The sequence below is a fragment of the Solenopsis invicta genome, chromosome 13 (genome assembly GCF_016802725.1).
Source record: "Solenopsis invicta isolate M01_SB chromosome 13, UNIL_Sinv_3.0, whole genome shotgun sequence".
In the NCBI taxonomy this organism is placed as follows: domain Eukaryota; kingdom Metazoa; phylum Arthropoda; class Insecta; order Hymenoptera; family Formicidae; genus Solenopsis; species Solenopsis invicta.
The window spans coordinates 14,104,737-14,119,830 of record NC_052676.1 but is presented as its reverse complement, the minus strand read 5'-3'; the positions used below and the strand labels follow the sequence as shown (position 1 = coordinate 14,119,830).

General features: G+C 33.0%; 1 protein-coding gene across 1 annotated transcript; it reads right to left on the bottom strand.

Annotated features, from left to right (window-relative positions):
* Positions 1–12,958: 12,958 nt before the first annotated feature.
* Positions 12,959–14,171, bottom strand: LOC105207135. The gene is made up of 2 exons (XM_039456742.1): positions 13,822–14,171; positions 12,959–13,695 (listed from the first exon to the last, which is right to left on the bottom strand). The coding sequence occupies exon 2, from the start codon at positions 13,633–13,635 to the stop codon at positions 12,997–12,999; it is 639 nt and encodes a 212-aa protein (XP_039312676.1). The 5' UTR covers positions 13,636–13,695; positions 13,822–14,171; the 3' UTR covers positions 12,959–12,996.
* Positions 14,172–15,094: the final 923 nt, after the last annotated feature.

Below are 15,094 nucleotides of genomic sequence, written 5' to 3'. Positions count from 1 at the left end.
CTTTGTTACACCGTATGATATGTGCGTTGTATCCTTGTCTCTCCTTCGTTTTCCACTTCCTAATTTGGAGTTTGGAGTACGCGAAAAATCAAGGAGCTCGTAATTCACAATTTTTTATGTGAAATTTAATAAAAATGCGGTGTATTGTAAAATCGTGTGCAAATAATACAACAGATAATCTCTGAAAAGTAAGTTTCTTCCATTTACCGAAGAATGAAATTATGCGTGAGGGCTGGCTTCGAAATATCAGGGAGATTGATATATTAATAAATATATATAATATTAATAAATATTTATCATAAATATTTTTTATAAATATTATAGAAATATTTTATACATATTTTATATATATGACGGAAAAAGATTATAAAAATCTTTATCAAAAATATTGTTAAAATATTTTCTAAAATATTGGTCGCGACTTGGATGGATGACCGCTTCGGAATTTCCGAAAAAAATTCCTAAGAATGGAATTTCTTTTGCGAAAATTGTTTTTTTAAATATAGAAATATTGTTTTACTCATTGGGATTATGTGGTGTAATATAATATTTATGTGGATATTTCGAACATTTTCAAAATAATTATTATAAATCATAAACATTTTTGAAATATTTATGATAAATATTTATAATCAGTCCAATCTACGGCCATAAAAACATTTATTAAATGTTTTGATAAATGTTTATAAAATATTAAAATAATTATTATAAATATTTAGTAAATATTTTATAAATATTTTATGCTATCTGGGAAATCATTATTTGAGATTGACATATCATTTTGATAGAAATAATATGCGATGTGAATACACAAACGTTTGTTTGAGTATAAGACTGTTATATTAAAATGTATTGAATGTAGATATTATTAAAATGTATTATTAAAATGTATTATTAAAATGAATTAAAATGTATATAACATACAGATTTTGACATTTTCAGAAGTCTATTCTTGTACTGTATATAAAAGTTTTTTTTTTCATATTAATAAAAGTCGTTTATTATTATTCTTTATTATATTGTTTTTCTTTTATTATTATGCATCCTTTATACATTTTATTTCATTATCTTAAATATTACATTTGTTAAGTAAAATTGACCAGAAACAATCAATCATGGTCGGTACTAAATCAGGAGATTGTGAAATTAGCTCTTATAAATTGTAATAACATTACGATACTCTAATTAGGATAAAAAAAAGTTTATTTAAAGGTCTGTGTCCGCGATGCTACCGATGCTATCGATCCGAGTTCTCAGATCGAAAAGTGTGTAGCCAATCAATTTTTAGCTTTTACGGAAAAGCTGATTGATTTATACAGTTCAGTTATAACAACTTTACGGAGTTAAACAAGGTTGGTTAATCTGTTTGCCGAACGAACAGAAAATAAGCGAGAGGGGAGAGAATTAGAGAGAGACGCTCGAAACGCTGGCACACCATGGGTGTTTACGATAACTAATCGGATCTCGGATTGGATTGAACAATGGTACTCATCGTAGGTATAGAAAATTTCCCTAGGCTAATCGGATTGACGATTGCTGTCTCAAATGTAATCCGATTGATGACGAAAGCGTGAAGACCGAGAAGCATGCTTGAAAAGTCTCTTTATTTTTTTAAATAATAACACAAAAAATCAAAGATAAAGTTAAAAAGAATGATTTGAATTTAGATTTATTGTAATTTTTTTGTCTAAACACTGGATTTCGTTTAAATTTCTGTTTGTAAAAATTAATTAATCTATTCTAAAGTTTGTGGTTATATCGGAAACAAATCAAAATTAATAAAACAATTATTAATTATTAGATACATATTAAAGCATATAATATTTCAAGCATATCATATAGAATTCCTGTTTATTATAAACTCAGTAAAAATAACTTTGAAATTATTCAACTACATTATACATTAATCAATATTAATTTATATGTTAAAAATCAATAATGTATCTGAAAATGTTTTTTTTATTCTTTTCCAGATCGTAAATAAACTTCAACTCCAAGAATAAATAAAAATTACTGGAAAATGGATTGAAAGGGCATTATTGAACATTATCAATTTGTGCTAACTTAAAATTTGTAAAATCTGCTATTCTTTGTTAGTTGTTCATTAGAGAGTAATAATATAAGAACGGAATATGCATAAATAAAATTAAAATAATTGTATGCATATATGATGCGTATATTACATTTTTATATTATTACTCTCTAATAAACAACTAATAAAGAAAAGTAGATTTTACAAATTTTAAGTTAGCACAAATTGATATATTGTTCAATAATGCCCTCTTCATATAAATCCATTTTCCAGTAATTTTTATTTATTCATAGAATTGAAGTTTATTTACGATCTGGAAAAGAATAAAAAGAACATTTTTAGAAACATTATTGATTTTTAACATATAAATTAATATTGATTAATGTATAATGTAGTTGAATAATTTCAAAGTTATGTTTACTAAGTTTATAATAAACAGGAATTCTATATGATATGCTTGAAATATTATATTCTTTAATATTATGTACCTAATAATTAATAATTGTTTTATTAATTTTGATTTGTTTCCGATATAACCACAAAGTTTAGAATAGATTAATTAATTTTTACAAACAGAAATTTAAACGAAATCCAGTGTTTAGACAAAAAAAATTACAATAAATCTAAATTCAAATCATTCTTTTTAACTTAATCTTTGATTTTTTGTGTTATTATTTAAAAAAATAAAGAGACTTACTTTTCAAGCATGCTTCTCGGTCTCCACGCTTTCGTCATCAATCGGATTACATTTGAGACAGCAATCGTCAATCCGATTAGCCTAGGGAAATTTTCTATACTTACGTTGAGTACCATTGTTCAATCCAATCCGAGATCCGATTAGTTATCGTAAACACCCCATGTCTATTCCCACCACGAGCGGAACGGAACAGTTACGGAAAGGAGATATGGTGGGAGGTCAGCCAATCAGAGCAATTCCGTTTCAGTTCCGTTCCGATTTTTGACGACTGGGTTCCCTACGTATGAATGTTTGACGTAACGGAATTAAAACGAAAAAATTAACCTCACTTTCGTGAAATGTTTTCGTAGACAACACGTGTCCCAAGTGAGAAACAAATTAAAAAAAAAGTTTTCTGTCGATTGTATCAGTATTTTTATGTTCAAGGAGCATGTCGTCATTGGTAAGTAATAATATATAAATACATAACATGTGTTAAAAACGCTGTCTCACATGTGTACAATCGTGTTCATTATAGTTGCGACACTTTTTCTTCGATGGTTTTTGGAATGTAGTCTTGCTCATCGAGCGGCGAACGTAATTGATTGGATCCACAAGTAAGAACCAATCATGTTCTCAGCTCTTGTTATAGTTGCGTGTTCAAAGACGCATCTAATAAAAAGTGTCGCAACTATAATGAACACGACTGTACACCCAAGGACTTTGATTCTGTCCATGGGGAAATTTTCCAAACTAAGAAGTCGCTATATTTCTACATACTTACAGTTCATGATTAACGTAACGACCAATAAGCTCTAGTCGTTTCATTAATCATGAACTGCGAGTATGTAGAAAGTGGTGACTTCTTAGTTTAGAAAATTTCCCCATGGACAGAATCAAAGTCCTTGGGTGTACGTTTTCACGTAAATTCAATAAAATTATATTTTATTAACTAGGAGAGATTTATATGTGGTTACTGTGGCTGGGCTGTTTGGCGCTACAAAAGTGAAAGAATTTCTCACAGTTGCCTTGCAAACTGTGATCACTTATTCATGGATAACAATAGAAACCTCTTTATAGATGGTATGTATGCTTGTGTGTGTATATATACATTTGATTCAATTGATGCTTAGACAATATTCTATGGCCCGTATTCATAGTCGGAACTTATTCTTAAGATCACCTTAAGTTTAATCTTAAGGTGCCCTCTAGATTCATAGTCAAAAAACAAGGCAGGATTTAAGCAAATGCTCAAGGCTTACCTTGTTCAAGATGATCTTATTTGAGAATGTCTTAATGTGATTCATAAACACATCTAAGCATGTGCTTAAGGCTACCTTGTTAGTCATTAATTCATAGTCATTTAAGACCGTCTTATTTCACGCACACATTTATAAATAAGACAATCTTCGCGAAGACGTGTCCGAGGACGTATTAAGCAAGGCTTTTGGAGGTTAAGTGATTCGCATGCTCCGGTTATAGGCCTAGTTTACATCGAGCACTTGATACGCGTACTAACTCGTAACTTTCTATTAATTTATCTTACTTTCGACGATGCATGTATACATGATACATATATTTAATTATCTCGATTTATATTGTACCAGCTTAGTATATTATTCTTTAAATTTATTGCCGAAATTAAAATAATTTAATAGAAAATTACTAGTTAGTACGTGTATCAAGTACTCGATGTAAACTAGGCCAAGGTCATACTTTTAATTGATGGGGGTCTATCATGTAACATTTTCCCTAGGGCGGAAACGTGAAAAGTGAAAAGTTTCACGTGAACTGCACGATCATGTACGATTCCACGAAATCATGTAACTCACTCATGAGCGGAAATATGAACTTTTTCACGTGAACTTTTTCGTCATCAGCCGTGATGGCGAAAAGGTGAAAATTTAGGGAATTAATAAATTGTATGTATTTTGAAATAAGAATGAAAGTGTGGTAACAGTGTGGTAACAGTTTGAAGAGGTATTATTGAAAAGGTTAACCTTTTTGGTATTGCATTGCGTTGATAGGATAAAGTAATACATACATAAATAAAAATAATGCTTTTGTGATGTAATTAGGTTATATTTATATTTGACAAATTGATATTTTGATAATTATATAGAATGAGGTTTCATCAAATGCAAATTTAGATAAAAATATACTTTAAACGCGTTTTGATACTCAATGATATAAGAAAGGTGCGTCTTGTGAAATAGAATATTAATCTATCATGTAAGTGTTTATAACTTATAAATTTGGAAAATACATGTGTGAGCGGAGAATTCAGTTTTGATCAAGGTCCATATTCTAAATTATTCAATATTTTTTAATTAAACAAAGTTAAATTTAATGACTAATGAAATTAATTTACTTTAAAATTTGCACACATAAAAAACTAATTAAAATTAATTTTAAAAAACAATGTTTGAATTAAATTACAATGTAATTTTGATTATTAGATTACTACATAATAAAATAGTTGTTACAATATACGGATCATTAAAAATAAATGTAATATATATTATATTTGTAAATTAAGTTTATGCAATATAAGAAATATTGCTATTTATTTATGAATATTTTTTTTACAATTTTTTTTTATATAACAAAATTTTTACAGTAAAAGTTATACTGTAAAAGCAAATAGAAACCTTTTTCACGATCGCTTGATAGTTGCAATGACAGAGCCTCTAATGGTGAATTTCGGAACGCAAACTAAATTTCAGCGCATTATTCATACATACGAGGTGTGTTCAAAAAGTATCGCGAATTTTGTGTTTTTTCAAAAATTATTTATTTATTCATGAATATGTCCCCTTCAAAGTAATCCCCATGAGATATTATACACTTGTGCCAACGGTTTTTCCTATCTTCGAAGCACTTCAAAAAATCATTTTTTTTTAACTTGTTCAGCTCCTCCTTCAATGCCGCCTTTATCTCGTCAAGCGTAGCGTAACGTCGTCCTTTCATGGGCCTCTTCAGTTTAGGGAACAAGAAAAAGTCACAGGGGGCCAGATCTGGGGAATACGGTGGCTGCGGCATCATTAGTGTGTTGTTTTTGGCCAAAAAGTCGCGCACAAGCAACGATGTGTGAGCAGGGGCGTTATCGTGGTGCAAAAGCCAATTTTTGTTCTTCCACAAATCCGGGCGTTTCTGGCGGATTGCTTCACGCAAATTGCGCATAACTTGCAGGTAATATTCCTTATTGACCGTTCTACCCTGTGGCAAGAACTCATGATGCACCACGCCCCTGCAATCGAAGAAAACTGTCAGCAAAACTTTCACATTCGACCGAACTTGGCGCGCTTTTTTCGGTCTTGGTTCGTGCGTCAGCTTCCATTGAGATGATTGAGCTTTGGTTTCCACGTCATAAACATAAACCCACGATTCGTCACCAGTTATGACCCTCTGGAGCAAATTTGGGTCGTCGCGGACAGAGTCCAACATCTCATTAGCAATGATCATGCGATGCTGTTTTTGGTCGCAATTGAACAATTTTGGTACGAATTTCGCGGCGACCCGTCTCATGCCCAAATCATTGATAAAAATCGAATGGCACGAGCCAATCGATATGTTTAGGTCCTCAGCAACTTCTCTAACGGTGATTCGACGATTGGCCAATACCATTTTCTCCACTTCATTAATTTTTTCGTCTGTTGTTAGAGTGCTCGGGCGTCCGGCACGCTCTTCGTCGTTCACATCTTCTCGGCCTTCTGAGAACATTTTGTACCACCGATAAACGTTGCTTCGGTCCAAGGTAGCTTCTCCGTATGCCACAGTCAACATTCGGAATGCATCCGCGCACTTAATTTCGTTTTTCACACAAAATTTGATACTGGTACTTTGATCCATTTTTTTGAATAAGTAAAAATCGAAGACGATCCAAAACACGTGCAAGCAAAGCAGCTGTCAACAATTAAGTGAACATTCAAAATGGCCGAGCTTGTCGGCATAAGTGAGAGACATGAGTACCAACATAACGCCACAAAAAGATCGAAATTCGAATATACGTAACCTGCGAAAATTCAAAATTCGCGATACTTTTTGAACACACCTCGTAGGCTGTGTTCCGTTTTTACTGGCAGTACTGAAAATTTATAGTTCACGTCACATATACTATACATTTTCAGTACTGGCAGTTAATATCGGAACATAGCCATAATCGCTGTGAGTGAAAAGATTCACGTGAACTCTCTATGAGTGAAAAATGAAAAATGAAAAGTGAAAAGGGAAACGTGAAAAGTGAAAAGTTCCACGTGAAATTACATGATTGACCCCCATACGAATTAAAGCCGAGGGACGTTGAAAGGCGTTTTTTGACTTGCGAGTTACTGCTTCAACGGTACAAAAGAAAAAGTTTTTTACATCGGATTATTACGGGTGATGAAAAGTGGATATATTACGATAACCCCAAGCGCAAAAAATCATGGGTTAAGCCTGGACAACCATCATCATCAGTACCAAAACGTAATATTCATGGATCTAAGTTTCTTCTTTGCATTTGGTGGGATCAACGGGGTGTGGTTTACTACGAACTGCTGGGGTGCGCACGATTGGACACCGCACGATTGGACACCACCACTCACAGCGGCCGATGCCTAGAGTTTTTCCGTTGGTTTGGTTAGATAAGTCAAGATGATTGGTTGGTGTCCAATCGTGCTGTGTCCAAAAGAGTGTCACCCCGAACTGCTGAATCCGAATGAAACCATCACTGGGGATCGTTCCCGACTGCAATTGATGCGCTTGAGTCGGGCATTGAAGGAGAAACGGCCGGAATGGAGCGAAAGGCACGACAAAATTATTTTGCTGCACAACAATGCTAGACCGCACGTCGAAAAGCCAGTGCAAACGTACCTGCAAACACTGAAATGGGAAGTCCTAACCCACCCGCCGTATTCTCCAGATATTGCTCCTTCGGATTATCACTTGTTCCGGTCGATGGCCCATGGTTTGTCCGCGGAGAAATTTACTTCTTATGAAGAATGCAAAACTTGGATTGATTCATGGATCGCCTCTAAGGACGAAGCGTTTTTTCGACGGGGTATCCGTCTCTTACCCGAAAGATGGGAAAAAGTTGTGGCAAGCGATGGAAAATATTTTTAGTAATGTATTTTTATATTTAAACTTAGAATAAATCGTTGTTTCTCTCTAAAAAAACGCTACGAATTAATTCCAACACCTAATAATATATATTACATTTATTTTTAATGATCCATATATTGTAACAACTATTTTATTATGTAGTAATCTAATACTCAAAATTACATTGTAATTTAATTCAAGCATTGTTTTTCAAAATTAATTTTAATTAGTTTTTTATGTGTGCAAATTTTAAAGTAAATTAATTTCATTAGTCATTAAATTTAACTTTGTTTAATTAAAAAATATTGAATAATTTAGAATACGGACCTTGATCAAAACTGAATTCACGGCTCACACATGTATTTTCCAAATTTATAAGTTATAAACACTTACATGATTGATTAATATTCTATTTCACAAGGCGCACCTTTCTTATATCATTATGTATCAAAACGCGTTTAAAGTATATTTTTATCTAAATTTGCATTTGATGAAACCTCATTCTATATAATTATCAAAATATCAATTTGTCAAATATAAATATCAAACCTAATTACATCACAAAAGCATTATTTTTATTTATGTATGTATTACTTTATCCTATCAACGCAATGCAATACCAAAAAGGTTAACCTCTTCAATAATACCTCTTCAAACTGTTACCACACTGTTACCACACTTTCATTCTTATTTCAAAATACATACAATTTATTAATTCCCTAAATTTTCACCTTTTCGCCATCACGGCTGATGGCGAAAAAGTTCACGTGAAAAAGTTCATATTTCCGCTCATGAGTGAATTACATGATTCCGTGGAATCGTACATGATCGTGCAGTTCACGTGAAACTTTTCACTTTTCACGTTTCCGCCCTAGGGGAAATGTTACATGATAGACCCCCTGAAGTAAAATCTGTAGTGATAATAAAAAAGTTCTGCATTCTTAAAGCTGGTTTATAATTACTTAAATTAGGTTTATAATAGCCGTAATTGTAAGAAATTAACCAATCATAGTTAATTTATAAGAAAATAATCGACGATTAACCAATTTCTTACGGTTACGGCTATTATAAACCTTAAGTGTAGTATTAAATTTTAAACTATTAATATCAATAATGACACAAATCAGAAAAAACTGTTCTGCATGTGGTACATTGCATTACAACAATAAATTTATTTTTCAGAAGGACGGTGTGAACATAAGCAGATATATATATATATATATATATATTTTATACAGCTCAGCTAGTCAGCTAGTCGCTGAATTGTTATCATCACCTTGGTTTATCTTGAGCGCCTACTCATGCAGAAATAATATCGGCTAACTAGAAACGAATTGTGCTGGAGGCTATTTTATTGGCAATTTTATCAGGCAGTGTAAAATGTGGATCACTCGCAAAAACTGAGAGACATCACGGTGAAAGACGAATGTAAATATGCTTATCATAAGGATTTCTTTGTGCTCGAGCAATATACTCTAGGCCATCCCTGGTATATTTGCAATATTTAATATTAATTAATAATACTTAACAATTACCTGCCGATTCCGTTAGCTCTTCAGTTCAAATGAAATTAAAATCATAGCTTAATAATATATAAGATAGTATTACAGTATACAAAAATTACTTAAATGCAACGTTTCTATTGGAGGAGTCCTAGGGAATATTACGAAAATAGCCAAACGGCAAATAAGTACAATCTTAAGATCATCTTCGCCAAGTCGATGTCAACTCAAATAAGAATTACTTGAGCAAAATCTTCTTCGCGAAGGTCACCTTATTTGGCGACTATGAATTCTTATGACTTAAGACGATCTTGATTGAATAAGATGGTCTTGGCCAAGACGATCTTAAGCGCTGCCTTGAGCTATGAATACGGCCCTATGAATCTTTTCCAAATTGCGCATCAAATGTATGTCAATAGAGCATAATTTGTCCTCGTTATTCATCAAACTTAATCTGAATTATTTTAATTCTTTAGAGACACATTTGCATAAGACAGATAGCAACACTGCCATTGAAATAGATACTGCTGATACAGAAAATATTGCTGAGAATTTTGAAAGCACTGCCCACGATAATTTAATAGAAAACATAGACGAAGATGTAATAGCTACAGTAAAAGAGAGACTAGCCCTGTATGACTATTGAATACCCGTAAAGGAACGAGGAAGGAAACAGAAAGATCATTTGTGGCAGGAAGTCAGCAACTGTTTAAAAGGTACCATTTATATATATTTAATTATGTTTCTTTATTTACGAATACTTTATCTCTATGTGCACGAACGCACGCACGTACACACACACACACACACACACACACACACACACACACACACACACACGCGAATGTCAATTATCTAACTTTTTCTTATTTACATTGTAGGTTTCTATTCTGCTGCAGAAGCAGAAAAAAAATGGCTCTATCTAAAAGACTGCTACAGAAAAGCCAGAAATACAATAAAAAAGAAAGAGAGTTTTGTACAAAAAAGTAGGGCAGCTGGTTTACGAGGTGTGTTCAAAAAGTATCGCGAATTTTGAATTTTCGCGGGTTACGTATATTCGAATTTCGATCTTTTTGTGGCGTTATGTTGGTACTCATGTCTCTCACTTATGCCGACAAGCTCGGCCATTTTGAATGTTCACTTAATTGTTGACAGCTGCTTTGCTTGCACGTGTTTTGGATCGTCTTCGATTTTTACCTATTCAAAAAAATGGATCAAAGAACCTGTATCAAATTTTGTGTGAAAAACGAAATTAAGTGCGCGGATGCATTCCGAATGTTGACTGTGGCATACGGAGAAGCTACCTTGGACCGAAGCAACGTTTATCGGTGGTACAAAATGTTCTCAGAAGGCCGAGAAGATGTGAACGACGAAGAGCGTGCCGGACGCCCGAGCACTTCAACAACAGACGAAAAAATTAATGAAGTGGAGAAAATGGTATTGGCCAATCGTCGAATCACCGTTAGAGAAGTTGCTGAGGACCTAAACATATCGATTGGCTCGTGCCATTCGATTTTTATCAATGATTTGGGCATGAGACGGGTCGCCGCGAAATTCGTACCAAAATTGCTCAATTGCGACCAAAAACAGCATCGCATGAACATTGCTAATGAGATGTTGGACTCTGTCCGCGACGACCCAAATTTGCTCCAGAGGGTCATAACTGGTGACGAATCGTGGGTTTATGGTTATGACGTGGAAACCAAAGCTCAATCATCTCAATGGAAGCTGCCGCACGAACCAAGACCGAAAAAAGCGCGCCAAGTTCGGTCGAATGTGAAAGTTTTGCTGACAGTTTTCTTCGATTGCAGGGGCGTGGTGCATCATGAGTTCTTGCCACAGGGTAGAACGGTCAATAAGGAATATTACCTGCAAGTTATGCGCAATTTGCGCGAAGCAATCCGCCAGAAACGCCCGGATTTGTGGAAGAACAAAAATTGGCTTTTGCACCACGATAACGCCCCTGCTCACACATCGTTGCTTGTGCGCGACTTTTTGGCCAAAAACAACACACTAATGATGCCGCAGCCACCGTATTCCCCAGATCTGGCCCCCTGTGACTTTTTCTTGTTCCCTAAACTGAAGAGGCCCATGAAAGGACGACGTTACGCTACGCTTGACGAGATAAAGACGGCATCGAAGGAGGAGCTGAACAAGATAAAAAAAAATGATTTTTTGAAGTGCTTCGAAGATTGGTAAAACCGTTGGCACAAGTGTATAATATCTCATGGGGATTACTTTGAAGGGGACAAAATAGATATTCATGAATAAATAAATAATTTTTGAAAAAACACAAAATTCGCGATACTTTTTGAACACACCTCGTACCTGAAACTTATGAAATTAAACTGTCCTTTCATCATTACAACGCCATGACTTTTTTAAATGATACATTGGAATATCGACAGTAAGTTGAAGAAAAATGATAATCCAACCAATTAATTATTAATATTTAAACAAATAGTATTATTACTAATTGTATTATATCATAATAACTTCCTATCGTTTATTTTAGAACCGTTACATCCTTGAAAAAATCAATAGTTGAAAATCAAGTTTCCAATATTCCTTCTACATCAAATGTTACATCAAATGACAACTTCGACAATTTTGACGACAATGGTACTCTTATCTCCGATGATAATTACACATCAATATCTAGCGTCTCTCCAACAGCATCTACATCAAAAAGTAAGAATTTTATTATTCAACTTGCATATTTATGTTTGTGAATGCATGATTGATTTTTGCACTTGTTTGTTTTGCAGAGAAAAAAAGGGTTAATGCAGAAGACTACGAAGAAGTTCTTCTTCATTCTTTGACAAAACCTTGTGAGCCAATCCTATTGACGGATTTGTATCGCGGTTGGCAGAAGGGTTACGTAGGCTGTCCTATCAATCACGTTCCAAATTAGAAATCGAATTTTTATCAAAATTATATCAAGCCGAGGAAGAAGAAAGAAACACACGTGATATGATGTGATAAAGCACAAAGATATTGAGAAGACTGTTTCTATAATTTAAGGATATTTTATTTGCAATGTATCAAAAGTTTTTATTTTCTAATTTTTTACAGTATTTTTTACAGTATTGTTAATTAAGAAATATTGCAATAGGGTTAATATGCAATATTAGGAGTTCCATAATTTAAGTATATTTTATTTGTAATGTATCAAAAGTTTTTGTTTTCTAATTTTTTACAGTATTCTTTACAGTATTGTTAATTAAGAAATATTGCAATACGGTTAATATGCAATATTAGAAGTTTTTGTTTCTTTTATAGCATTTTGTTTTATAATTTATGTAATACAATACTGATGTTTTTCTTGTGACAACGTATATATTTAAAAGAAGGGTTAATATAATATTATATTATATAAGAAATAGACTATAAATATTGACCTAGTCTTGTTTGTGTGATTAAATGTTTTAATGTAAGCTGTATTGTTAGTAAGTATAGGAATATGAATAAAAGGGTTTTATTCATAATAATTTTTGTTTACAGTATTATTTTATAAATTATTATTTATTACAGTTTATATACTGTTACAAGAAAAATTATAATACAAGTTACGAGCTATAATATATAAAAATTCATAAACTTTATGTCATAACAACGCTTATCATAAATACAATGTATGTAAAAGTCAACTTTATTCAGAAAAATATAATTTTTTTACAACCAAGTTGCAGTAGCTTTATTGATTAAAATTTTTTAAAATTATTTTTTTGTGCTTTTTCCCATTGTTGTTCAATCGCTCCAATAGTACTGAAATATTCCTTAAATCTATCTCGAACAGTACTTCCACGTATATCATTTTCAATCAAAAAAGTTCGTGAGTTTTGAAAAACTTTATTTATATTTCTCGGACGAATATTAACAGAATAAGTTCTATTTTGTATAGGAAGTGCAAGATCAGTTGTCATTAAAAAATTATGTAAACAAACTGTGGCTTTAATAATGGAAATTGCATTATCAACGGATGTTGCTATAGGTCTTCGAAAAATTCTCCATCTCGAACTTAAAAGACCAAAAGCGCATTCTACTGTTCTTCGAGCACGACTTAATCGATAGTTAAATACTTTTTTATCTAAAGTTAAATTAGTTTTTCGTGGATACGCATGTAACAAGTAACTAGTTAATGCAAAAGCTTCATCACCTATTATAACATATGGTACATTAGGACCTTTATCTGAAAGTAACCTTGCTTTCGGTATATTTAAACGTTTCTCTTCTAATTGACGTTTAAGTTCACTACTTTGGAATATACCTCCATCACTTCGTCTTCCTGCGGCTCCAATATCAACAACTATAAAATAACAATTGGCATCCGCAAGTGCCATAAGTACAATACTGTGATTACGTTTATAATTATAAAATGTTGAGCCACTTTTAGGTGGAGCCTGAAATATAATTAAAAATAAATTTAAAAAACTAAGAACTTCTAATGTAACGTACTATATATATGTGTGTGTGTGTGTGTGTGTGTGTGTGTGTGTGTGTGTGTGTGTGTGTGTGTGGATACATACCTGAATTTGAATATGTTTTCCATCAATTGCTCCAATACAGTTTGGAAAATCCCACAAAACTTCAAATTCTTTTGCTTTTTGGATCCACAAATCCTCTGTTATGTCAGGAAAAACTTTTTCTTTTAAAACATCCCAAATAGGGGGTGCGCACGATTAGACACCGCACGATTGGACACCACCACTCACAGCGGCTGATGCCTAGAGTTTTTCCGTTGGTTTGGTTAGATAAGTCAAGATGATTGGTTGGTGTCCAATCGTGCTGTGTCTAAAAGAGTGTCACCCCGCACTTGGCTACTGTCAGGGTGCCGTCACATAAAGCATAACTTGCGTAGCGTAATTTGCGTATTCTAGTAACTTCTAAAAGACGTTACGCCATTTTAAAAGCCTTCTTTCACATGAAGCGTATTTCGCGGATTTTCAAGAAATGCGTATCTAATACAACCAATTGCTGATTAGGGTTTCTCTTGTACTTTCTAATAGAAATGCTAAACAAATTTACGATTGGTTTTTGTAATTTACGCGTCTCGGAAAGTACGCCTCATGTGGAACTGATACTCTGCACATTAGTATGTGTGAATCATCTATGTGCGAATCTAACCTGTGCGGGCATACATTTCTGTTACTTGTAATTTTCAAAAATTTATATATTTAAAACGAAATAAATATATGTTAGGCATTTAAGAAAAAAAAGCATTTTACATGCAAAAAATTCAAGCAACACGAACATATCTATTAATGTACACCCAAGGACTTTGATTCTGTCCATGGGGAAATTTTCCAAACTGAAAAGTCGCTATCTTTCTACATACTTACAGTTCATGATTAACGTAACGACTAGAGCTTATTGGTCGTTACGTTAATCATGAACTGTAAGTATGTAGAAAGATAGCGACTTCTCAGTTTGGAAAATTTCCCCATGGACAGAATCAAAGTCTTGGGTGTACAACTATAACCTTAAAATTTTGTATCAACTTATCGCAAGAAGGTTGGATATGACAGAATGTTATTACAGAATAGCTGTTATAAATAATAAATTTGATATAAAACTATTTCTTAATTTACCCTGATTTCATTATCCATCTTTCAATTTTGTTCTGCTTACGAGGTGTGTTCAAAAAGTATCGCGAATTTTGTGTTTTTTCAAAAATTATTTATTTATTCATGAATATCTATTTTGTCCCCTTCAAAGTAATCCCCATGAGATATTATACACTTGTGCCAACGGTTTTTCCAATCTTCGAAGCACTTCAAAAAATCATTTTTTTTTTATCTT